The sequence below is a fragment of the Electrophorus electricus genome, chromosome 15, assembly GCF_013358815.1.
Source record: "Electrophorus electricus isolate fEleEle1 chromosome 15, fEleEle1.pri, whole genome shotgun sequence".
Classification (NCBI taxonomy): Eukaryota; Metazoa; Chordata; class Actinopteri; order Gymnotiformes; family Gymnotidae; genus Electrophorus; species Electrophorus electricus.
In genome coordinates, this window is record NC_049549.1 from 4,224,638 (window position 1) to 4,249,389 (window position 24,752).

Here is a 24,752-nt window from a genome sequence, read left to right on the forward strand (position 1 = left end):
ACATCATGTAAGAGTAATCGTATCCTGCCACCTGGTGGTGAAGGTCGGTATGGCTGCACGAAATTGAATGACCGCTGCAGCGGCCGGCCTGGAGTGCAGCCTCTTAAGGAGGTTCGACCAAATTTCACTAGCATTGATTAGAGCGATTAAATCTCCGATTGCACGGGGTTTAGGCACAAGCATTTACTTCGAGCAGATAGAAACTGAAGAGAGGCTCCCGAGCACGTAAGAGTTTCGGATGTGGAGAGCAGTTGAGTAAGTTTTCGAGTTTTGAATGGAAATTCAAGCAGGTTTTTGAGTTTTGAATGAAATCAATGTTGTTGTTGTTGTTGTTTTTTAAATAACATAATTACCTTCTCGGAAACATTTTTGTACAAAATGAACAATATACTGCATCATGGCCCTTTTTGTTCACGAGAATGTGAAGGTGAGTTGAACTCGCTCAAGTCCCTTTTTTAATAGAAACGTCGACTTTGTAGGTAGACAGAAGTATAACCCATTTGTAGCTACGAACAAATGAACTCAACCTTCCAGCCCTTTGTTAATAGCATTTTTCTGACCACAGGACCGAAAATCGCTGACAATTCTTTATTGGACTGTGTCAAGCTATCCGCGCATATACGTTTCACGGTCCAGTTGTCGGCATTTAAAATCTAAATGCGCGTACACGCGCGATATTACGGTATTTATCGCGCTGTCAAGCAAAGAAAAGGGGACGTATGTCGACAAGATCTGTAGTCCTGCACCCCATGATACATTAAAAGACCCTTTCAGAGTCCAAAGGCTGAGAGCCTGCCACGTGTTCTTGTGTGTCATATATTATATATACACAGCTAACAAAGTATTTACTTTGTTTTAGTGTTATGAGTTTGTAATTAAAATACACGCTTTGTCATTTTGATAATTGATATTTTGATCCTTTATTAATAAACTAGTATTTAGAAAAAGCACTTGACTACATAAACCTATATATATAAGAAAGTATATATGCACATTGAGATTTGACGTTTTGACAGTAATCCACCAAAGCGTGAAAAGCTTGAATATGGATATAATTTTTGGTGGAGGGCCAATCCCAACCTAAAAATGACACTAATTGTGGAAACTCCAGCTATGTTGCTTTGCCTGAGGTATTGTGTAACCTCGACAACAATAGCCGTGTCACTGCAGAGTTTAAAATGCTCTGCCATGCAAATATAAGACGGCGAGCATTGGTCCTGCAATCAGAAAGTGACCACCGATAAGTTGCTGGTGGCTGAGAGATTGTAATGGCATCTAGTGATCAGTAATTGTAGCTCCATCAGTAAAGTGTGCTTATATGGTAGGTGTACCTAATAACAGACTAGTGCGTGCAGGTGTTTCTCCCAAAGTGGTTGGTGAGTGTATAGCTTATGTGTTTGACAGACCACAGAGGTTTTATGATGGAGCTGGGTCACAGCTAATTTGTGTTCCTGCAGAATTATTATGATTCTCTGGAGACATCAGATGATTTGCAGACCAGTGCGGCTTGCTCTGCCTCCTCTCGCCTGCTCTCCCAGAGTGCCCGAGAGGCCTTTAGTCAAGTCCACCCCGAGGTTTGCAAAAGGTGACCGCAATTATCTATGCATTTACATTAGGAAATGTATAGACATTTATTACTTGTCTGTTTCTATGGATAGTTTAGGAAATGAACTCTGAATCTGTGCTAGGTGTCCAAGACTCTCGATGCCTCTGTTGCAGGTTCCTTAGTGAACCACAAAACTTAAAAGGATCTAGGGTGCTGGATTTGGGCAGTGGTTCTGGCAGAGGTTGCTATGTCCTCGGTAAACTGGTGGGGGAGAATAGGCATGTCACTGGTATTGACATGGCAGAGGAGTGGGCATATATCACACATTGTCCCTACTTGAAACCTCTTTTGTAGTAAATGAAACATTTTAGGCTCATAGAAATACTTAGCATTAGGTGTCTGAATTGTATAACAGTTTATAGTTCATAAATCCCATAAATCTCTATGCTTAAAATATAGCAATATATTAAGCAGCTGTGTTGTATAGAGGGTGCGGATATAATGTAAGATAATAGCAAAAAGAAAACAAAATGCCTAATTCAAAGATCCTTTTCAGATTTGGTTTTTGTTCAGATCTGTTGCCAACCTGGTAGTCATTGTTTTATCAAGAACCTCCACATTTGATTCTATGCCAAATCAAAACATCAAGGAAATATATCACATTACCACCAGAAGCGCTTTGGCTATGCTAAGCCAAATACTGAGTTCATCCAGGGATACGTAGAGAAGCTCGGTGATGCAGGCATATCCAACGACTTCATGGATGTGGTTTTGTATGTGTCCTTCCTCAAGACCTTATCTTGAGCAGGGCCCCATTTCCCAAAAGCCAAATAATGTAAGATCATCTTATATGAGATAAATGAGTGTGTTCAATGTAATATGCACACATAATTTAAAGGTCATCCTTGTGTTACAGTTCTTTTGGCCCTGTTCAGCAGAATCCAATTGTTATGATTACCAGCGTAACTATGATTAAAAAAACAAAAAACAAAAACAGGTTGTATACTACACTAAGCACAACTGTATTCAGTTTCCATTCTTTTAATGCATATTTTGTACTAACACAGGCATATTTGTTTATTGCCACATGATCTATAGTTTTAACAGAATTCATCAAATATGCTTTGTGCCTAAAACTAAGAAAAACCTAATCTCCTGTGTGCCGATCAAACTGTGTGATTTGTCTGTGTCCAGACAAGAAAGCTGTTTTAAGTGAAGTATTTAAGGTACTCAAAGTGGGATGTTTCCTCAAGCCATGGTTCTTTTTCCTCTCATGCTATAGTCTACTTGGTGTCTACTCAGAAGTCTCCACAGTGTATTCGGTCTTTGTGTTTTTCTTTCTCCAGAGGTAGGTGGGGAACTTTACTTCAGTGATATGTATGCACACAAGGTAGTTTCAAACTCTTTGAAAGAGGATCCAGTGCTGTAGGGTATGCTTTAACCCAGTGTTTTCCCATGCAGTCTTTGGGACTCATGATATGGTTCACATACTTGCTCTCACACTTCCCGTTACACATGAACCAAGACATTATAAAGATGGAATATATAGAGGCATACTGGGAGTCAGGCAGGAAATAAAATGCAGACCATTTGCTGAGTCTCAAGGACTAGGTTGAGAAACACCAGTTTAACTTTTCCTAATCCTAATGCAGCTTTGCTTTCATTTGTATATTGCAGCTATTGTTATAACCTTCACACTCCTCTGCATTCTTCTGTCCTTGGAAGAGTTTCTGAAATACCCAGCAGGAGATGTTTCAGTGATCTTTTTGGAATGTTATTCTTTCTGTGTCAGTTGAGGGAATGGGCGGCATCCTCTACTGGCGATATCTCATCTCAATCATGAAGGAGCTGGGTTTCAGCACCCCACACCTGGTTGATGCAAGTCATATTCATATCCACAATCCAGAGCTTCAGGTGAAAGCAGGTAGTATTGTCTGTTCACTCACCCTTTGAGAAGTTTCCTCAAAAACAAATTATTCACATTTAATTGCTTACTGATTATACAAGAAGTCTTAAGCTGCCTTCAAGTATACCTGTGTGAAACATGTCCTGGGGCGTTTTGAACCCTGAACTGCTCTAAAAAGCTTTATGAGGAAGGAAAACCAAACCCAAAACAATTCCTGGTATTTGGTGAAGTTGGGGCCCCACACTAAATCAGTACCTTGAGGTGTATGGAAGGTTTGAAAATCAACTGTGAACCTATACATCACTTGAAATATGTTTTACCAACATCACACAAAATTAATCCTTTTAGTATATACACTTTGAAAATCAAATGTATTTATAGGCAGCCTAGCGAACCCGACCAAACAGATTTTACATGTGAAAAACACTCTTTTTTGTGTTGAAACCACCTTCTACATTTTATGGAGTTCTATATAAATGCAGATTTTAAATAGTTTGCTTATCAATACTTCATTTTAGCTTGTTTCCATCTTTCTTAGGTGATATTAAATTTGCATCTGGAACCTACCGTGTTTTTAAATTTCCCCAACACTTCATTCAGACCAAAGCACTGGTTACATACAAGGGAACTGTGCCAGACTGCCCAGAATGTTTTGAGTTCGATGCCTCTTATACCTTTAAGGTATTTTACACTTCACTTAAACACCCTTTTATTACAGGCACCAGCAGATACATGGTAGCGCAGCTTAGTACATCTTAGGAAAATAAGTGGTGGGGGTGCAGAATTTGTGCAGTATTTGTGCAGTATTTGTGCATGCTGTTACTACCTTGCAATTCATAAGCATGGTGATCTGTAAATACATTTAGGGCTCTTAGAATATGGTACTTAGGATAGAGGGTGGTGTTGTTTCTGAACCACTGACTTCACTGCGGGCTGCTCCTAGTGCCCATTAGCTAGCCACCACTTTCGAGCGTTCTGCTGATGTTTTGTGTCACGCAGAGAAACGTGCCAGTGGAGGTGGATGCAAAAATGGCTGCCATCCTTCAGCACACGTGCTTCTCTCCAGATTCATCATACAGATGACGGACATGCCCGATCCTGACCTCAGCCACCCCCTGCAGGTAACACACAGGACTGATGTTGGCACTGGACAACTGTGCCATTTGTAGCGTTTATGATTTTGGGCTCTGATTTCATGGGTGCACAAAGACCTTCTCTATAACATAGTGGTGTTTTTGGATGCTCACAGAGTGTATTTTCCCGACACATCTTGCCTTGCTCAAGCCAGGTAGGTACACTTAACTAAATGTCATTGAAATAAGAAAATATTGCAATAAGCACACCAAAAAACCAAGTCAAATTTGAATGCAATGTCAATATTCTAAAATCTATTGTATGGCAATAGATTGATATAATCACTAACCAGAATACTTTATGATACAGCTCATCAACCTGCAGGCACTTGCATATATTTGTGCATGTTGTGTTTGCATCTCACAAACAAGCATATCATGCTCCTTTGCTGGAGAATGTCCATCATGTTGCCTAAAGTGATCCATTTTCATGTTCATCCGGAGGGCTTGGTGCAGCTGTTTTAAATGTATCAGACAAGTAATATGATTGGCTGTGAAGACAACTTATCACCACACCTCCTTTTTATGTTCTCCTTCATCATTTCTGGGAGCGTAACCAGACAGCCACTCCTCTTTCAAATAGCATGGGGGTGTGCACCCGAATGCGCATTTTTGTAAATCCGCTCATGTCTTGGTGACGTAGCAGAGATTGTTGTAGGTTGCTGCAAGGTGCTGGACAGAGAAAAGGCTACTGTGGTAGAGGTCAATGTTTCAACGAAGATGCACACTTTAAATGTGATTCAGTTAGTGTGCATGCACTTGAGAGAATAAGAAATATACAAACATAGACCAACCCCAATCTTGTGAAAAATCTGTGAGAATAATAATGACTGAGAGCAGTTTTGTTGGCGATAACTTTGCCAGCCCCATCTCAAGCCCTTAACAATAGCTGGAAAGTTATATAAACTTGAAATACTGAGACTGTGTTAGAGAGAACGAAAGACACACAGACACACAAAAAGTCCAATAAATACACAATTATGGAAGAAGGTCTACATACCTTTCTTTGTGTTTTGCTCAGTACCGGCACCTGAACCCATTTACGGTGGCCGACAGACTGGGCTCCTCTGTGAAGCAGCGCACCAAGCTGGGCTCGGTGGATTCCCGCGCCAATGAGACAGCCAGTGCAGTCGTAAAGTTCCTCAGCTTGTATCACATGCATTCTCCCTGGCCTTTATTCACAGACTCTAGCTGACTTTTAAATCTCTTTTTAGGCGTCTTATTAGAAAAGAAAATGAACTTTTTGGTCAGCTCTTATCATGCTTATCATGATGAAATTACAACAGCTTAGTAGAGAGTATGGAGTGGAATTGAATTTAAACTCAGGGTACCCCATCAGCATCAAGCACATGGTTGGTATTTGACACTGTGAAAATGGATGTTGTGCAATAGCTCACTGGATGACCATTAGCAAGGTCATTAGTAAGGTTTCTTTGTAGTTTAGCAGCTCAACATTTCTCAAATGTACACCGTTAAAGATGTCCTTTTCCTGTGTTAGACCAGCAAACCCTCCCACTTTGGGCCTGATAGGGTTCCAGAGGTGGGCTTTCTTCAAATTCATCAAATATGCCAAATGTTTGTGTTTTTATTTTGTTTGACAAATGCCACAAGTGTGCTGGGAAAGGTGTTATTATATATATATATATATATATATATATATATATATATATATATATATATATATATATATATATATATATATATATATATATAATTATTATATATATATTGGCAAACACCAAAAATAATTAAGTAAATAAATTATTACCAATTTACAAATGTGTGAAATGTGTCCTACCCAGCACAGGACTGGGTGCAGTATGACTGTGCACTATTATTTGATTCAAATTTTTTTTAACAATAGAAACTGTTCAAATCTTTAGCAAAACACTTAGTGACCCCTTGATTGACAGTAAATATTGTTGTCCCTAGATGGCAGTAAAGGTCTAAGATAGAACTAGTTCATTTTTACCTTTTTTCATTTTCTCACAATTCAGTTTCTTGTTGGTGTATTATCAGCTGATGCAATGATTGTACATTGAATACTTATGGCATGAATCATGCAATCAATAAGATTTAAATTTGATGGTTTGTAAGACCAATCATATGTAGCAATGAAAACAAACTAATTTGCTTTATAGGCATGGGCATTAACACTGGAACCAATGGGCATTTTTATAAAACTTTATGAATAATCATACAGCTACAAAAACCAATCAAGTGTATAATGTCAGTCAAGACTCAGACAGAAGGGTGTGAGATTGATTAGAATACATGAATAAAAAAATCTGCTTTGTGTATAAATTGTGCTTGGTATGTTATGATATATTCTGGATGTAGGCATTGTAGCTGCATATTGTACACCACTGTTATGAACAGATGCATTTGGGTCAATGACACTGATACAAATAAGAAACTGCTCATTGTTTTCACATTTAAAATGCGAATGTAAAACTCAAGCGCTAAGTAGGTTATCTGGAATACAATAAGTGCTTCCTCACTGGGCATAAACAAAATGAATGCTTTCTACTGATTACTAAATGTATTATTATTAATGGCATGCATTTGAGGATGTTATACATTAGGCTATATAAGGCAATTTGCTGTAGTCCTAGATTTCCTCCGTGCCAATATTCAGAGTTAACAATTAACCTGATAAAACTAACTGTTGTTGTTGAAGATGTGGTATTTCATATATTGAATGTCATCAAGTTTGGCCCTTGCTTTAGATGCTGATTAAATCTTGATCGACAGTGACACTTAGTGTACAAGGCATTTTACAGCACAGAGACAATGTAAGCTTTGTCACTAAGTAATATCCCACGTCGAGTAGCCATAAGAACTTGACTGTTTTTCCATATTGCAAAATTTTAACAGGGAAATTGAACTCTTGTTTTTGCACATTTGCCAAATTGGCAGTGTGTATGCTGTGATTCATTTAAGCCTGGCTGCTTTTTCCTCACAGAGCTTTAGGTTTAGCTTTAAATATGGCCTAATGTGAGCCTACAGAAGATCGCCTTGTGTTCAACAGTAGAACAGCAGCAGTAGAACTGCACGCTGTAATGGCCTAGGCAGGGAGCGCTAAGCCCTCCACGGTGGACTTTCATGCCGTAAAGGCCCGGGCAGGGAGCCCTCCACAGTCCTGCAGAGGAGGCAGCTCTGTAGGTAAGTGTAAACAGAGCTCTGAAGAATAGCTCACATTGTCCTCACTTCACCTCTCCCAAAGTGCTCCATCCTGGAGCGCACCCAAACCATATCCCATTACTCTCGGCCACTTAATGCACTGTCAATATCCAGGGCTAAAAAGCATGTAGCATCAAGAGCCTCTGCGAATAGAACCGTAACATGCAGTAGGAAAGCCTGTGCATGGATATGAACAGTACGAGAGTCTGCTGGCCTGGTTTGTGCATTGGGTTACGGTAAAGTGGACCAGTCTGTTTCAGGAAGATTTCAGGAATTCACAGAGCTTAGTGATGGGTAAAGAAGACTCACCTTTGCAACAGAATGGTGACTACTGTGTCCACATGCACCTTGTGATTGCCCAGTTGGGCTTATCCAGCAAGGTTCTGTAAATTCTGCTACTTGGAATTTTAAAAATGCAAGCCTTTTCTCCTTTACATTTTAGCATACAAATTATTTGTCTTTGTTGTGAATATAACAAAGAAAAATATAACAAATATAAATTTTTCCCTTTATATTATTAGGAGGTCCTGTTGAGGATGTGATATGCTACTTAAAATTCAAAGTATTTAAAAGTAGGAACATGTTGATGCTATTACTTGTCTTCAGTATGCAGCATTAAAGGGTTGAATAATTAGAAGTCATACTAAATTATTTGATTATCATAAAATTGTGACCCAGAGTAATGCTTAATGTGTTATGAACACCATCTTGCTAGAAAGATTTGTTCACAGAGTCGCGCAGAGAAGCTGAGTTGAGTCCTATGATAGTAAAACTTCCTTTGTCCAGGGACTCTCCCATGGTAGCACAAAGACGCATATAATAAAAATGCCGGAACAATTTGTGAAGGAGTTGCTGTACTGAGACAGTATGAGAACACTTGAGTAGTTTGCCAGGACACCTTGCCCTAAGTAATTTTTTTATGTACATGTAATAAAAGCTGTTTTTTAAATCTGTCTTAATTGTTCTATTTACAGCAGACTCAAGGCAGTAAGATCCCTTATCCCTTATAAGGGTTTCTTAGGTCCATTAAATGCCTAGCAATCTGGTTTGACTGGAATCTTTTGTTTAAATCTCATCTGATTACCTAACTGAGCATCAGATCTTGGCAGCTATTCAAATGGGGCTTCCTCTGGCATTCTTTGTTGTGTTAAGTAATGAGCAAGTTTTAATGAGCAAGCAAACTGTTTTCCTTGAACAAAAGGTCTAAGAAGGCTTTCGACTTGTATGCAACATGTTCTCAAGGAAGGCAAATTTGTTCATGGCAGAGGGCAGTTTTCACTCAACACAACAGATTTCACTTAACCAAAGCTGCTCTGGAGCTATGGGAGCTCGGAGGGGTCAAAAAGGGAGTGTGGATTCAGTGAAGAGGAAAACTGAAATGGTGCTCTTGACCTGCCCTGTGCCCCTCCCCCACTGGGGCTAACCTGTTCTAGAAGCCCAAGGAATCTCTTCTACATGCTGCTTGGCTGACCAAGCAAGATCAAAAGCCCTCGTAGTTACTCAAACCTCCCCTCCCCTCTCGTCCCAGCCGGGAGCTGACTGAAGCGATTCATGACCAGCTCATGACCCCTGCATGCCAAACACAGGCTGAAGAGAGACAAGCAGCTTGCCTTACTCGATTCTTTCAACCCCTGCTTCTGCTTCATCGGATATCCTCTCCTCCTGTCATCTCCTTATCTTTCATTTCTGGTGGGCTTTTGCACAAGTGCAAGGCTGTTATTTACTTGTGTGCTTTATTTCAAGCTTGCAAGATAACTTAAACCTTAAAGAAGGCTTACTTATTCGTGTATGGTCAGAAATTTAGCAGGGACAAATCCATGAACCAAAGCATATTTACAAACGCAATACACAAAATACGTGACTACGACAACAAGACTGCAGAAATAGGGCTTTGGCGAAGTCTTAATCATGATTTCTCCCAACCTCTGTGCATTAATCAGAGCTGAATTGATCCCTCCCCCCCCCTTTGGCTGCTTTGCCTGTGTGACATTGTTCACTTCACAGAAAGCTCTTCTCCTCCAGTGTCCTTTGCTGTAGCAGGGGCGTTCTGATGGGCAGTATTGATCCTTCCTATACTTCCCAGCGTGGAGCAGCTTAGTCCTTGTTCAATGTCGCTCTCCGCTTTAATTAAAAGGTTATTAATAATAGCGTATCGGGCGAGGGGATTAGGCCTGCGGTTATTGAAGGAGAGCTTTGCAGAATGTCGGTGTGCTTTCTCTTATGTCCTGCCATCGTATTTGTGAGGTTCGCGGGCAACAATAGAGTCCGGAATTATCAGCTAACCGATCCATAGACAAAAAGATCTAAACTACCTTGTGTTGTTAACCTAAAGGCTTATTTGGCACACTGCTAAAAGCCTGCTGCCCTTTGATCACTCAACCGAAAAAGATGAAAAAAAACACAGTGGGATTTGGATTTAGAGGACAACTGATCAGGTTGTATTGTAGAGCACCTTTTTAAAACAAGTTTTATTGCTTAGTGTTGAATTGCAACAAACTAAAAAAAAAAAAAAAAAAGCCATGTATGACTTTCAAGTGAGACGATATGCAGGATTTGGATGCAATGTCAAGTGTGTCCTTGTATGTTAAAACAAACCGAGTGGACAAAGAATGTTCTGTCAGTTCTGATTGTTCTCATTCCAATTTATTTTATTGTTTAACTATCTCGAGGGCCTGTGATATAATAGCCCATAGTAATATGCTGACATGATCACATAGGGCTCATACATAGAATTTTCTCATGCTGACCGACAAATCTTTTCTGGTTAAATGTGAATAACTGTCAAGATAATGTGTATAATATATCACTAGGATAGGACAGTTTGAAATGAATAATTGAACACCTTTCATAGCCACATAGATGGTTGCTTCCATTTTCTTAACTGTCTTGGTACTATTGGTACATGTCTTATACATGTAGACTTATTTCCATTTAGTTCATTTTATTCATTTTCCTAAACTGGCAGTTTAATCAGCAGTTCAACCAAAACTGATTAAAGAAATGTACATGACCTGTAATGTTGCAAGAGCAGCTCTCTTGTCTGGGTTTACCTGTTTCTTTCCCTAAATTAAATAACTACAAACCAAGGACTGTCTCCGTTAATGACATCACAATTTAATGTCAACCTTGGCCTGTACATGAACATGGAAATGTCTTGGAAGACAGAAGTATATATAGTTTACATTTTACAGTGTGGCATGTGGGAGCAGCAGTGTTTTCATGACCCTCAGACAGGCTGAGGGCTGGATGTGGAAGTGGAGGTGACACCCTGTCGTAGGTGTCTGTGTTTCTGCTGCTGATGTGTTGATTTGGCACTGGGCTCACAGGCAGCAGACACTGACTGCCACTTGAATAGCACCTTACGTAATATGTCCTCACTGCAACATTGCAGGTGAATTGACTCAGGAGGTGATAAAGGCACATGGACCAAAAGTTCCTCAGGACTAGATATGGTTGGTTACTGGAGACATGCCCTCCCATTGCAATTAGGTAACTTAGGTAAAATGCAATTAACATGAACTTTACAAATTGTGATTTTGGATCCTTCATACAGCAGTGTCTTTTTTAAAGTCAGTCATATCATAGTGAAGATTTGACAGCCGAACCCTGTCTCTCTCTCTCTCTCTCTCTCTCTCTCTCTCATATATATATATATATATATATATATATATATATATATATATATATATGAAACACACACACACAATAATCTAGTGCTTTTGTATTTTTTATTGTAATTGTACAAGGTGATGGAAAACAAATTGCATTTTAGTCACTCAGTGTGGTTGTTGCAAGTGCGCCACCTTCTGCGCTTGCAGAGACCACTCTTTCAGTCTGCGACCCAAAGAAAGCTTTGTGCACAAAGGTTTGAACTTGCTCTGCAATGACCTTTGGCTTGGTCCACATGTCCGTGCAGCAGGACAGGTGTTTGTGGCAGGGACAGTAGCATTGAAACGCTGCAGCCAAAACAGACGCATCTGTGATGAACGTCAGTCAGTAATCACACTTTGGCAACAGCTGCTGTAAAAGAGAATAATAGCTCCACCCACTTATAGAGCTGCAGTAGAAGGGTAGTAAGCTGAACATGTCACTGGCCTCTAGGCTGCAAAAAGTGCAGAGAGCCTCAGTGGGTGATGCACAGACTTGTTCTACAGGCACGAATCGTCTGCTCATTGCTGGCTCTGATCCAAATGGACATCTAATGGAGACTGCTCTGGGCCCCAAGCTCTGTGGCCCCTTCCCTGGGGTCTGATTAGTCTCCTGAATAATTTCAGGAAACGGGCATAGCCAAGACGAGCTCGGTGTGGCCACAAGCGCCTGGCACTGGGGCCTGGTACCGAAGGGGTGTGTGTGGTCCCGCGCTCAGATTTCAGACTAAACCAACTGCTGCATGAAAAAGAGGGGACGAGGGGGGTGGGCACACAGCACTCTGGCTGAAAACGTGCATCGGCTCAGGTTCACTAGAGTTTCGTGCATGCCTACTGGCTTCTGGCATGACCAAAAAATGCAGAACTTTGTTTTCAGTTTAAGGCTTAGAGAAAAGGAGGTGAGATTACTTTTCCATATATATATATATATATATATATATATATATATATATATATATATATATATATATTTATATATATTTATATATATATATATATATATATATATGGATTGTAGTGGACCCAATAAGAAATTAGCATGGCAGAACCTCTGTTTATGTTTGGGATGTGAACAGCTGGTTGTCCCTGTCTTGTGATTGTCTTAAGACAGTCTGGTTGTATGCAGTGGGATTGTGCCTTAATCATATGAACCTGAAGATTTCCAGATTACGTGGGTTTGAGGACAAATGGTTCATGCGGTACGTGTGAAACTAGTAAAAGTCTGAAAGTTGCCCTGAGGAGCTGGGACTTATATTTCCTGCTCCATTTGGCTACAGAAAGTGATCCTCATCTCTTCTGACATCCAAAACAGTCTCTTACATTTGGGATGTAGCTGTGTGATGTAAGTCCAACTCCAAAAAAAGCAGAGCTTTGCATCACTGAGAAACGTGACAGCAGTCATATGATTCTCAAACACACTGGGGATTGGCTACAGCTAATGGTGGTGACAATGCTGGAGTTCTGTGATGTATAAAATTCTCTCTCCTGAGCTCTTTGCTGTGATTCTGAGAGAAATTGGTTAGGGGAACAGGGCAGCAAAAATCAGGTAGAATGATGCCACATGTTGTTGAAAGCATCTCCACATGTGATGCCATATGTTGTTGAACGCATCTCACTCACTGTCATAAGTTCTTGAAACATGAATGTCTTTATAGGTAAACTCAGAAGATATTATAAGACTTGTTATTCTTCAATTATGTTTTTCCTTCAGGAAAAAAAGGTGTTACTTCACTGATGTTGATATTGTTGTATGTTGCTGCTGTCAACACTGTAGTATTAAGGCTAGTTTCAAAGAGACCAGTACAACACAATCACACACACACACACACACACACACACACACACACACACACACACACACACACACACACACACACACACACACACACACACACACACTGAGCTCGCAACGAAGCGCTTCGGAGCTTGTCCGACTGGGCCTGGCCTTTGCATTCCAGTGCGCGGACATGGAGCAGCAGCTCATGTTCACGCGGAAGCCCGTTTCGGCGGGGTAGAGATTACAACCCCCCTCCCTCCACCCCACAACTCAACCCGGCCCCACCCACCCCCGCTCCGCTCCACCACCTCCGTAAACTGCCACATACGAGCACTCAAAACCTGGTCCCGAAACTCAGGTGGACAGCCCCTCAGCCAGGATTTTACAGCCTTCAGTCTAGAGGGATCTTTCTTTTTTTTTATTCACTGGCTTGCTGCTGGTTTTTTTTTTTTTTTTTCCTGCCCTGAATCATGTGGTAGAGGCTTAAAGAATCTCATTGGAGGGCAAGACAGGGAAGTGCTGCAACTGCACACTGCCCAAGCCGGCGTTCTGCCTGACGAACGCTTAATGCCATTCCCCTCATGGATGGGGAAAGAGGCAGCAGAGGTTTGGGTGGGGGGGTGGGGGGGGTTAGAGTGTCTCTCTTTCCCTGCTCCAAGTTTCTTCGCGGTCCACAGAGCAGTTGTTTAAAAAGTGTAATTGGGAGAGACTGAAGATAAGCAAGGATGCTTATTCCCTTTCGCAAAATTGGTCGGCAGTTCGGCTAAGGTAAGTGTAAATCCTCCTCTGTGTTTACGCAGGCACTGGTCTTGAATAAAGTCAAGGCAGAAGTGTGTTTAAGCCACAGCATGCGTGCGTGCATGTATCCACATGAGGCTGTGATAACAGACGTTCTGTGAATCTTCGCCGTCCTTTCATTTTGTAATGTGGATTTTTTGATTAATGAGTGGCTGTCCAGGCTGACTCTCTGCGCTCTGTAAACAAACTCTCTCCTGCCTTATCTGCCGAACGGAGTCGGAGTCTGAGTGAAAAGGCAGTGTTGCACTTCCACACAAGTTGAGGGTCATGGCCAGGAACACTGGCTTGGGAGGTTGCGTTTTGCACTTTTAGCTGAATAGATGGACACTGCTGGATGTGGAAAACGTGCTTGATTTGATGTGTAAAAATGTATCCAGATTATAAAGACATTTAGAAAGGTTATTATTGTCTATATAATTTGTCTATATAATCCTTAAGTGTTACACTTTCTTAAAAACTCAGCAAATGCATTTTGAGACTTTAGATATTTATTACATTAATACTGCTTTGATCCCTTAATTAGATTTTTTATTATATTTATATATACAAAAAGTGGGAATGTAATTATTTGTTTAAAGGTTACTTGTATTTATTTGTAAAATGTGCCATATGCAGGTTAAACATGAAGGAGAAAGCCTACTTTTTAATTTTGTGTAGTGTAGTGTTTATCTTTTGACAATGAATGTTTTAATCACATTTAAAATGACATGAAATCAAAATGTCTTTCTCTCTCTCTCTCTCTCTCTCTCTCTCTCTCTCTCTCTCTCTCACACACACACACACACACACATCTATAATGACTCACATGAAGCCAAAGTTTCTCTCGCTCTCTATCAATAATAATTGATAGCATCTACTTGACTTTGTTTGTTTTAATAAAATTATTTTTATTTTAATGCCTCTTGGGCAAAATTCCCAATTTCGACAAATGTTAATTTTGGTCACACTTCTAAATTGTAAAATATTGGAGGAAAAAAAAATGTGTGTGTGTGTGTGTGTGTGTGTGTGTATATATATATATATATATATATATATATATATATATATATATATATAAAATATGGCTTTCTAAAGCCGGATTTCTTAAACATTCATAGGTGTTTACCATTAACTGTCATTCATGCCAACAGGGACTTGTTAACAGTGCTATGAATGTGGGAATGTGGAATAATATCATAATAAACAATTTTGAGGTTTTTGGAATTTATGCAGTGATCAGGATTTCACAAAATTGCAGCCTCAGAAGGCTGCTTAAAAGTTTGAACTTTGCAGGGATTTAAGGAGTCCGGTTCCCACTGCAGTATTTAGCTTCTGATCCCTTGCATGTGAATGATGGATCAAGTGTAGATCAATAAACAAACTGGTCTTCACCTGGAATTTAGGTAAATTAAAACCATCTCAATCCACTGCAGGATGATTACAATATATGATAAAATATATATCTGTTACAAATTTTAACCTTGGAACCTTCAGATAAATGTTGTGCAAACAAATCCATTTTACAATTGTTCTGGGTACATCTGAGAGGTAAACATATCTTTAATCCATTATTAAGGATTAAACAAAGAGCTGTGGTCCATTACAACACACATGTACACAAGCTACTTTTTAAATGATAATTTCTCTAATAGTGGTTTACATGATTTTGAAAACTTAAAATCTATAAAGGCTAAAATAGCCCACACTGATTTTTAATTCAATAATACTGTCCTCAGTGTGTGCACATGCTAAATGTTCTTGGCTGTTAATTTCAATTAATGTCATGCTCAGAGAGCACCATGGAAATGTTAAAGTTTGTTTAACCTCACAGGACAGCTATTTGGGGAAATGGCTTGACAAGAGCAAGCATTCTGTCAGCGCATCCTATGTCCCCTCACGGGTTTCCACAGGAAACGGTTCCCCTATTCTGCTCCTCCAGGCTGAGGGAATTTGTTTTTGAAGTAGGCAAACAGGATTACTTATTTCTACGCTAATTCACCCAGTGTTATCAGAGTGTAACTGTACACAGAGGTGATGAAATCTTGATGTTATGAGGAGTTACGGTGTACAGTGAACCCTGTTTCAGCTTGACAGTGTTGTTGAAACAGCTGCCAGTACTCTGTGTTGGGGAGGGGAGGCAGTACAGTGACTCAGTGTCAGCTTTTCAGCTCACAATGACATTTAGCCAAAAGCCATGCTGTTAGCAGTACTGCTGAAAATATTCGATGGATTTGGTGGCCAAGAGGAAAGCAGTAATTAAAATGAAATTAGAGCTGTAATTAGAATGTTAACTTGACACAAGCTTCTTTACCACAGGATGCCGCTGTTATTGTTCAGTGAGGATAACGTCATCATAATATTTGAATTCATCCTTTTTTGGTGAGCCATATATTTTAAAGTACAATAAGACGATATATAAAAATAATGAAACTATCGAATGCCATTGTGGCGACTCTATTTTGAACTAAAGCACACTAGAGATTGACTGAAGTTTACCAACATATAGAGGCAAAAGCCAGTTTTAGGCTATGGGAGAAAGTAAAGAGCTTTATCAAGTGTATTCTGAGCTTACTGTTTGCTCTTGAAAAAGATTTTTAAAAAGGTAATAAAGTAATATTGCCTGCACTTGTCTGCACACTAAATATACAGCTGTGCAAGTTCAGTGTAACATGTTGAGGTGTTTGGTATTGTCTGGCATACCTCTGAGCAGAGACTAATCCGACCATTAGATTATGATATCATTAGACTACTGTGGAAGACAATACATGAAAAAGAAAGAAATGACCTACTTATGGTCTGTACTAAGAAAACATTTAATGCAAAAGTAATCTTAGCAAACACATAGTTTTGTTGTCGTCTGGTCAAAATCAACGGGCTATTGTATTTAAGGGTCCATTGTGAAGGAGCCAATTTGTTTGAACTGGTTGTTTAAATGCTTGATCCAATATTCTAGACAGACTTGGTTTTAACCTAATTCATAAGCAGTTATTGGTTCATGACATTAGCAGGATTCAATAGCACTTGGTATATAGTGAATATTAAGAGCAGGCTACCTTAGAACCTTCTAGAACAGTGCCTTGAGCACAGTGCCTTGAGTTATAGCTGTGAAGTTTTACATCATGGCCAATTTCTCTGGGAGAACAGACCACAAAATGTAAACAAATAAGATCAATTTAAAATGCATTATAAAATGTATATGCGTGCAAATTTCAAAAACACAAGAGTTGATAAACTACATATGTCAGGAAGCTGTTCTTCCAGAAGTTGATTAATTGGCATAGATTTGTGAAATAGACAAGTTAATATGGTATTATATATTTTCCTAATCATCCTGTATTTTATGGGACAACAATATTTTGCGGGACTAAATGGAAATGTAATAGTTGTGTGATCAGGTAAGGCAGCTGTATTACTCTGTCAGAACTGTAATCAACATATAATGTTCTCAATAAAATGACCTTAGGCTTGAAACACCTGACCACTTCTATATACGGCATACATTGAATATACCCAGATGCATTCCACTGTTTTAGTAATGTGCAACTTTCATATGATATGATCATGTGGTTGTAGTGCCTGTATCATGTCAGTGCCTCACGGGGATTGAAGCCCCAGTAAGACCTGTAAGAAGAGCTGTTGGTAATGACGACTTCTCTGTCTTAAGCTAGTCCCCTCCATCAATACTTGGCTAAAAACGAGGGTCGAGAAAGCGCAGGGCTAGAGTTTCAGCGCAGTCCGTTTCCCCCGGGCCATCGCAGAAACCCTACTGCAATCCTTGAATAGATGGTGCGCATGACGGCGCGCTGATGTCATGCTCCTCTGCCGCGTTTGTCTGGTTGGCTGACGCGCCGCTGACCTCAAACCCTCTGCCTCTCTCCACCAGGCAAGAGCAGTGCAGAATGGGTACAGATGTGGCTTAGAGCTGATGGAGCTCCCGCCGGATTCATTTGTCATTATGTTTTGTACAAAACAAAGTTACACAAGTGCAGATGGATGCTGTCCATGTTTTACTTTCTTTCATTTTCCTTTCCCTATTACAGTGAATAAATATGAGCACGTCAAGTAACACGCAAAGGATTTGCTTTCACCGCGGGGCTGTAAATCCTTATCTCAAGTACTTTAAATGATAAAAATTAAGAGGAGAAGAAAGGTATATCTGTTTTGTTTTTTTGGGGTTGTGTTTTTTTTTTGCGTTTAGAGTAAGCCAAACGCACACGTCAAGAAAAGTTGCTTTATTTGTAGAGACGGTGGGAGCAGGTTACTTTGCTCTTCCTCTAATCACTGGCATGTCTCAACGTCCTAATCCTCACTAGTCCCCATCATCGGACAGTGCACCTCCATGACATCATCAGAAGAAGAGAGGGGAGTCCCCATTACTTGTTGTCCATATTGCTCTCTGGCCTGACAAACCAGGAGAATACATGATGGAGGACGCAAGGCTGAGGGGAAGAGTGTCAGGTCTAGAGACACGTGTGTTTTGCACATCAAAAAGTAAGCTCAGGGACTCGCCCTCTAGAGATGCCGGGGACTGGCAGCAGTTAGCGAATAACAGGCAGATAGAGTTCTCCATTTCCTTTGGACTCTGTTTTCCTGCACAAGTCAAGGTGGTTTGCTCCCCTTTCCTATTCTTCCCGTGCCTGCAGTTTTCTGAACTGATTCTTGCTATGGCTGAGTGTCTTGAAAGGAAAACAGAACAAGAGCTCTGCAATTTAGCTGATATACACACCAGACATCATTTTTTAGCTCAAAATAGCTCATTCTCATTCTTTAGCCAACCATTCTTTCTATTGCTTTTTAGATTTTTTTTTTTGTTTTTCTTATACTGATGCCCGTGATCTGTGGGCTTTTTGACAAGTATTTGCGTATTGGAAATTGTAGCATTATTTGCTTAAAGGAATTTTTCATTTCTTGATGGAATCCAGGTGGGTCCCATAAAAGGAGAGTCACAGGCAGTTAGTTTATGGAATGGTTCATCATTAATAATGACATGAACCAGTGGTGGGTCTCATGGGGTTGCAGCAGTGAGGATCAGGAGGGATGAAACCATCTTAAAGCCATAGTTCCTGTCCTTGATTCCCCCTGTCTAAAGGATTCCCTCTCTGAGACTGGTTGTTTTATTAACTATTCAAATGGAAATCAGGGCCAAGGGAGGAGCAGCTTCTCACATAAACTTGATGTGTGTGTGTGTGTGTGTGTGTGTGTGTGTGTGTGTGTGTGTGTGTGTGTGTGTGTGTGTGTGTGTGTGACCATGCTGTGTGTTAAGACAGCCTGCAAGGGCCTGGAGCACCAGACTCTTAAGTCTGAAATGTAAAGCAAGCACATTCCTGCACCATACACAAAGACTGCACTGGAGAGAAAGAGAGAGGGAGAGAGTACATTTAGTCCTAACTTAATCATCCACCACAAATCCTAAATATTTTCCTCCCATCCACCTTATCCTCAGGTTCTTACGTTCTTCCACACCTCATCTTAAATCTCCATTTTTGGATCATAAAATCAAGATACGAATGGTATTTAACGGGACTGTAGAGATTGTAGTCACAGAGATCCTTCTTAATGAAAGAATGTAAATAAATAAAACACATAATGTAAAGCTAAATGTGTTCATGCATGCTGTGTGACGGTGTGTGTATCGAGGAGATTTTGATAATCTTTTATTCCGAGGCTCGATTACGCCACGCTCCTCCAACAAGATACATTGTCATGTAACTCAAAGGCACTTACCAGTTTTCAGATCATTAAACACAGTAGTACTTTGTGAGCTCCGGTAATGGAGGGGAAGAATCCCATTGTGGATCTGTTGTGAACCAAGCTGAAGGGGGTGGTCAGTTGATTTGTTTGTTTGTTTAAGGAGCGGCATGGTGTAATCCACAGAGCTGCAGTGTTAGTGCTGGCTGGCTTTGCATTGTGCTTCGCCAATCATGTGGTGCTGTGTTTTGGGAGTTAATTTTGCTTTTCAGTTTACACATATCTATGATAAATCACACAATGGTTTTGGTGGCATCCATGAGAAGAGCACACATGCAAGGTACATACTGTGCCCAGTTGGTGGTTTGGAGAATGATTGAGAGATTTTTGTAGATGCTAGTGTGGGGTGTGTGTGTGTGTGTGTGTGTGTGGAGTGTGTGTGTGTGTGTGTGTGTGTGTGTGTATGTGTGAGTGTGTGTGTGTGTGTATTTCTGCCTGCACAAGAGAGTGTGTAGGAGACAGAGACAGAGAAGCAGGGAAGACAGAGTATTAGCAAAAGAGCTGCTCTGTTGTGCCAGCATGGGAGTGGGTGCGCTGGCAGCCAGGCTGGGTTATCATTCTTAGGGCTGTCTCTGTCTGGCCACCATACTGCAGCGCTGCGCCCGCAGCCTAATCCACTGATGGCCACATAAATAATGCATAGGGTGGACACAGCCGCTGGCCTGCAAGGAAATCACAATGGCTCTTGGCTTTACACTCTGCTGTGAGTCACACATTCGGGCAAACCTTAAGGACATATTCAATGCTGTCAACAAGTCACAACCACTGCATTATCTTTGAAGAATAAACTGTTGTGTCTGAGACATCACAGCATAGATTTCCAGCTCATCAAAGGTCAAAGTCATTAGCTGGGTCATAACTTATTGTTGCCTCATCTGAGCTGTCGCTTTTCTAATCACATAGAAGATGGTTTCTAATCACATAGAAGGTGGTATTATTTATAGGGGAGGGGGATTTTTAATTTCAAAATACTTTTTCTAGACTGCTTTTTGAGCATTTTCTTGTTTAGAATTTAGACAAAATATGTTTAATATCTAGAGCTTTGTCTGTTTACAAATTTGAAACAAAGTATGCTTCTTCTTGTGTGCATCAGGGTGTATGATGACAATATTATGATGTAGGAGTATAGCAATGAAGCATATCTACTAGAGAAGTGGAAATTAGTAAACCTGTTTGCATTTTCTCACTACAAGTGAGAAAATGCAAAAAAAATTGTAAAAAGAGATTTTAGTAAGCCCATTTCAGTTCTGCCCATACCTGTTCCTAATAACCTGTCATTTTTTCATTGCACCTTAACACTACTAAAATTCAAAATTTGTGGAAGACAAAACATATTGCACCTAAGAGGACTTGGATTCACAAGGCACACTGAAATTCTGAATACTTGTGACATGGAACAGGACTTGGGATTTTTTTTTTTGGCCCACTTGATTGAAGCATAGACCTCTATTTGTCTGTCAGTAGAAAGTCAGACAGATGGCGGCTGGCTGCTGTATCTAGGCTACACACAAACAGTACTCTTGCATGTCTGCCTGCTCTTGCCCCCGTCTCTGTGTGTGTGTGTGTGCGTGTGTGTGTGTGTGTGTGCGCGTCCTGATGCTTTGCGTTCCTCAGCGACTGTCTGAACCAATCAAACATCTCCTCGAAATGCCCTCTACTTAAATCAAACTGTCTGGTTTGGTGCATGTAAAATATTTTAGAACCAGATAACTGGACTTGGCAGTTAAGAAGTTTAGGCTTACATGATTCAGAGTCAAAAGTCCCTTCCCATAGTGTTTTGTAGTGAACTGTGTACATTTTAATTTACCTTTTGAAGCAACATTAAAAACATGTATGCAGTAATAAAATGTAGCTTACCTTGGATATTTATACTTAAGGCACTATTTTTTTTGCATGAATTAATAAGTTATTTTCGTGTCTGATACTGGGAAGTTGGTATTTTGGATACACTAAGCTGAAGACAAAATTCATCAGTTTGGAATGGGGACACTTCAAGCCTTCATACTGAAAGGCCTTTTAAATCTAATGTCATTTTATGTACAATGTGTACAGACTGACTCACATTCATAGTCACCATTAATTAATTTCACAATTCCATTAATTTATTTATTTAATATTTAAACAACCAAGATTAAATTGAACTTTTGTTATATATAGGATAAATTTAGAATTTGACATTTATGATGATAGCTATCTAAATATGAAAGAGCTGCAAGTAATAAGCACTGTTTTCACTGAAGAATTTAACACTTTATACTTTGTCCAAAATGCATGCAGAAAATTAGTGCAGGTGTCATTTAGCAATCAATCAATCTGTTCTTTTTTCTGCTCTTAAATGTGTTAGAGTTGACATGGAAACCAAGTGAAGTGGCAGAAACCCCATGATGCCTTTGGCTGCATTTTCATTGAGCTTTTAGGATGAAAGACAATTCAATTATGATCATTTGCAGCATTGCATCATTATGACATCAAAACTACTCTTACAAAAATAACAAATGATGAAAGAGTGAAATCCCTTAACTGCGACAATGATTGTTTATAGAATTCAGACATTCTGAATCAATTGTTCACTAAAATCATGTTTCATAAATATTTCAGCACATAGTCAGCATATTTCTGATCATTATGTATATTTGTTGCATGAAGAAAGCATTTGTACAAATACTGTTTGTTTAATATATATAATACATATTTGATATACTTACATTAAACAAATATTTAACGATTCAATTCAATGTCCAGGCAATATTACAAATCTGAGAAAGTATATTCATTTTATGAGATACCAGTAGGTGACTGGAAAATGTAAACATGCATTTGCCATACTTACAAAATCACATGTGCTTCATTTTAACAAGCCAGACTCACAAAATACTCTATAAATATGTCCCTTAAACATTACATTTTAACGTTAGCAGTAATCTGGTCATATTCTTGTCATAATGTAATTTCCAGCTGTAGTTCATTGTGATCCAAACTGAGGGATAGAAAAATAGAAATGTTACATCATGCAAAAATCCAACAGCGGTGAATGAAGAGATGACATCAGGACTGAAAAAAATCTTTTTAAAAACAAGGCTGCTCCGAGGAACTTTAGGAAGCTTGTCCACGCGTCTCCTCAGTCACCAAACACGAGTGCAGGGGAAAGACAGTAAAAACAAGAGAGGGAGAGAAGCAAAGATAGAGGGAGAGTGCGGGGGTGATAAAGGGAGAGAGGGAGAGCGAGAGAGCGAGAGAGAAGTATGAGAAAGAAAAGAGAGAGAGTTGGCCCACAACACATGCCTGATTTGAAAAAAAAAAAAAAAAGAAGACGCTTGCTAAGCTATCCATTTAACACATGCACCGACGGAAGGTTCAATATTCACCCAACTGATTGGTGAACAGGCACAATGGCCCAACCGGACGTGGCCGCGTTTCAAGTCCACATCCCAGATGTCCCCCTCCATGCTGCAGTCTGCAGTGGTGTGCAGCACAAGGGACCAAGGGTTACACCAAGACTGCTCTGCGGACCATGCGAACAAGTCTAGACCATTGACCCCCTGCGTCGCCCCCCTTTGAAGGGTAACGGCAGGTCCGGCAAGGAGAAAGAAAGTGAGGAGCACCCTCCTTTCAGACCCGGAGCGACCCGCTACCGCCCAGAGGTAAGGAGAGCAGGAAGAACAGGCATCTGCTTCCATGGTTACCAGACAAGCATGAGGGTGCCGCTTTTGAGGGGGCTGTGTTCTCATGCGCTCTGCCGAGCCGGTGTCACGCGCTCCGGACGCCAAGGTAGCAGCGCAGGACGAGGTTCCTATCAGCAAGCCGAAGGGGAGGCTCACAGCCCACCCGCCAGGGAGTCAGAGGCAGGACGAACGCATGACACGGCCACATAACTCACCTTAGTTGCATCAATTCACAAATGTCACATATTTTGTTCTGCTCTTCTTTTGTTTTTTTATGCCGCATGTTATATCTAGCAAGCCAGTGACAGAGTTTAAAGATCAAGTGCTGGCTAGCACCCTCGTCTTTCTTTATTATATGTTTATTTAATCTATTCATTCTTTCATTCTAACTTTTAGTGTTTTTGCATATTTTATTCATATTTTGGCCATTACACTGCTAATTCTGGCCTTTCAAAGTACTGCACTTTTTAATGAAGATTAATATAATTTTAATTTAATGCATTTATGTTGTTGTTGTTGTTGTTTTAATACAGGATTACATAAGATTGTAATAATAGGCATATTATGAAATCTCTTCAAAAAATAATATTATTTGTGTTAACTTTTGTGTTAACTTTTAGCATGTTGGATTCTTGTGATATTATAGCTTTACTAAGACTTTACAGGTGATATTAATTATTCATTCAGCAGTATTTTTTTATAGCATATTATTAGTTTTCTTCCCATATGCCTTGTGCAAGGTGAGCCTACAGTCAGAACCTACGCCACAGTCCAAAAAGACATAGGCAACCATCATTGCAGCTCTAGCCTTAAACGTCCACTCAAGACATGAGACTCCCAAGTCAAAAATATATATGCCAAAGCTCTTTTTACAGCTTACAAATTTTAGCGCTTGAGGTCCGCAGTAATGGCGTTTCATGCTGCTGGCAGGGTTCCCTGTGGCCCTGGTGCAGTAGTCTAGCACTTACTGACACCTCTCTCGCTCACAGACAGATGACTCCGGAAGGCGAGAGGGCCGTAGTCAGGTCAAAGCACGAAGGGAGCGTGGGAAGGCTCACATCTCAAATCACCTGCGCCCTCCCAGGCTAAGCTGAGGCTCTGCTTCCTCACCACTGAGGCAAAACAGCAGATTTAAATCAGCCACAGGAAAAATAGTCATTTAATGCTTAAAATTAAGCTCCTTTCTTTTACTTTCAGTCCACAAAGTTTGACCAAAAGTTGTTGTTTTTTTCTGGTGCTAAATGAACAGGACCTGTTGCTGGCAGAGCAGATGAGGGGTTTTTATGGATAAAACCTTAATATTATTAATTTGTGTGTTTTGATTTTTAAAATCTTTTATAGGGTTCTTCGTATTAGATAAACTATATGTTAAA

The 24,752-nt window shown here is 40.1% G+C and overlaps 1 protein-coding gene across 1 annotated transcript; it reads left to right on the forward strand.

The window, feature by feature from the left end:
• The first annotated feature begins 397 nt into the window (after positions 1–397).
• Positions 398–23,599, forward strand: zgc:153372 (uncharacterized protein LOC767695 homolog). The gene is given in 14 exon segments (XM_035534357.1): positions 398–427; positions 1,458–1,585; positions 1,720–1,854; positions 1,918–1,934; positions 2,196–2,319; positions 2,688–2,781; positions 2,895–2,976; positions 3,339–3,470; positions 3,991–4,133; positions 4,452–4,515; positions 4,518–4,573; positions 5,607–5,717; positions 23,278–23,358; positions 23,459–23,599. Coding segments are annotated over 14 exon segments (1,338 nt in total).
• The last annotated feature ends 1,153 nt before the right edge of the window (positions 23,600–24,752 follow it).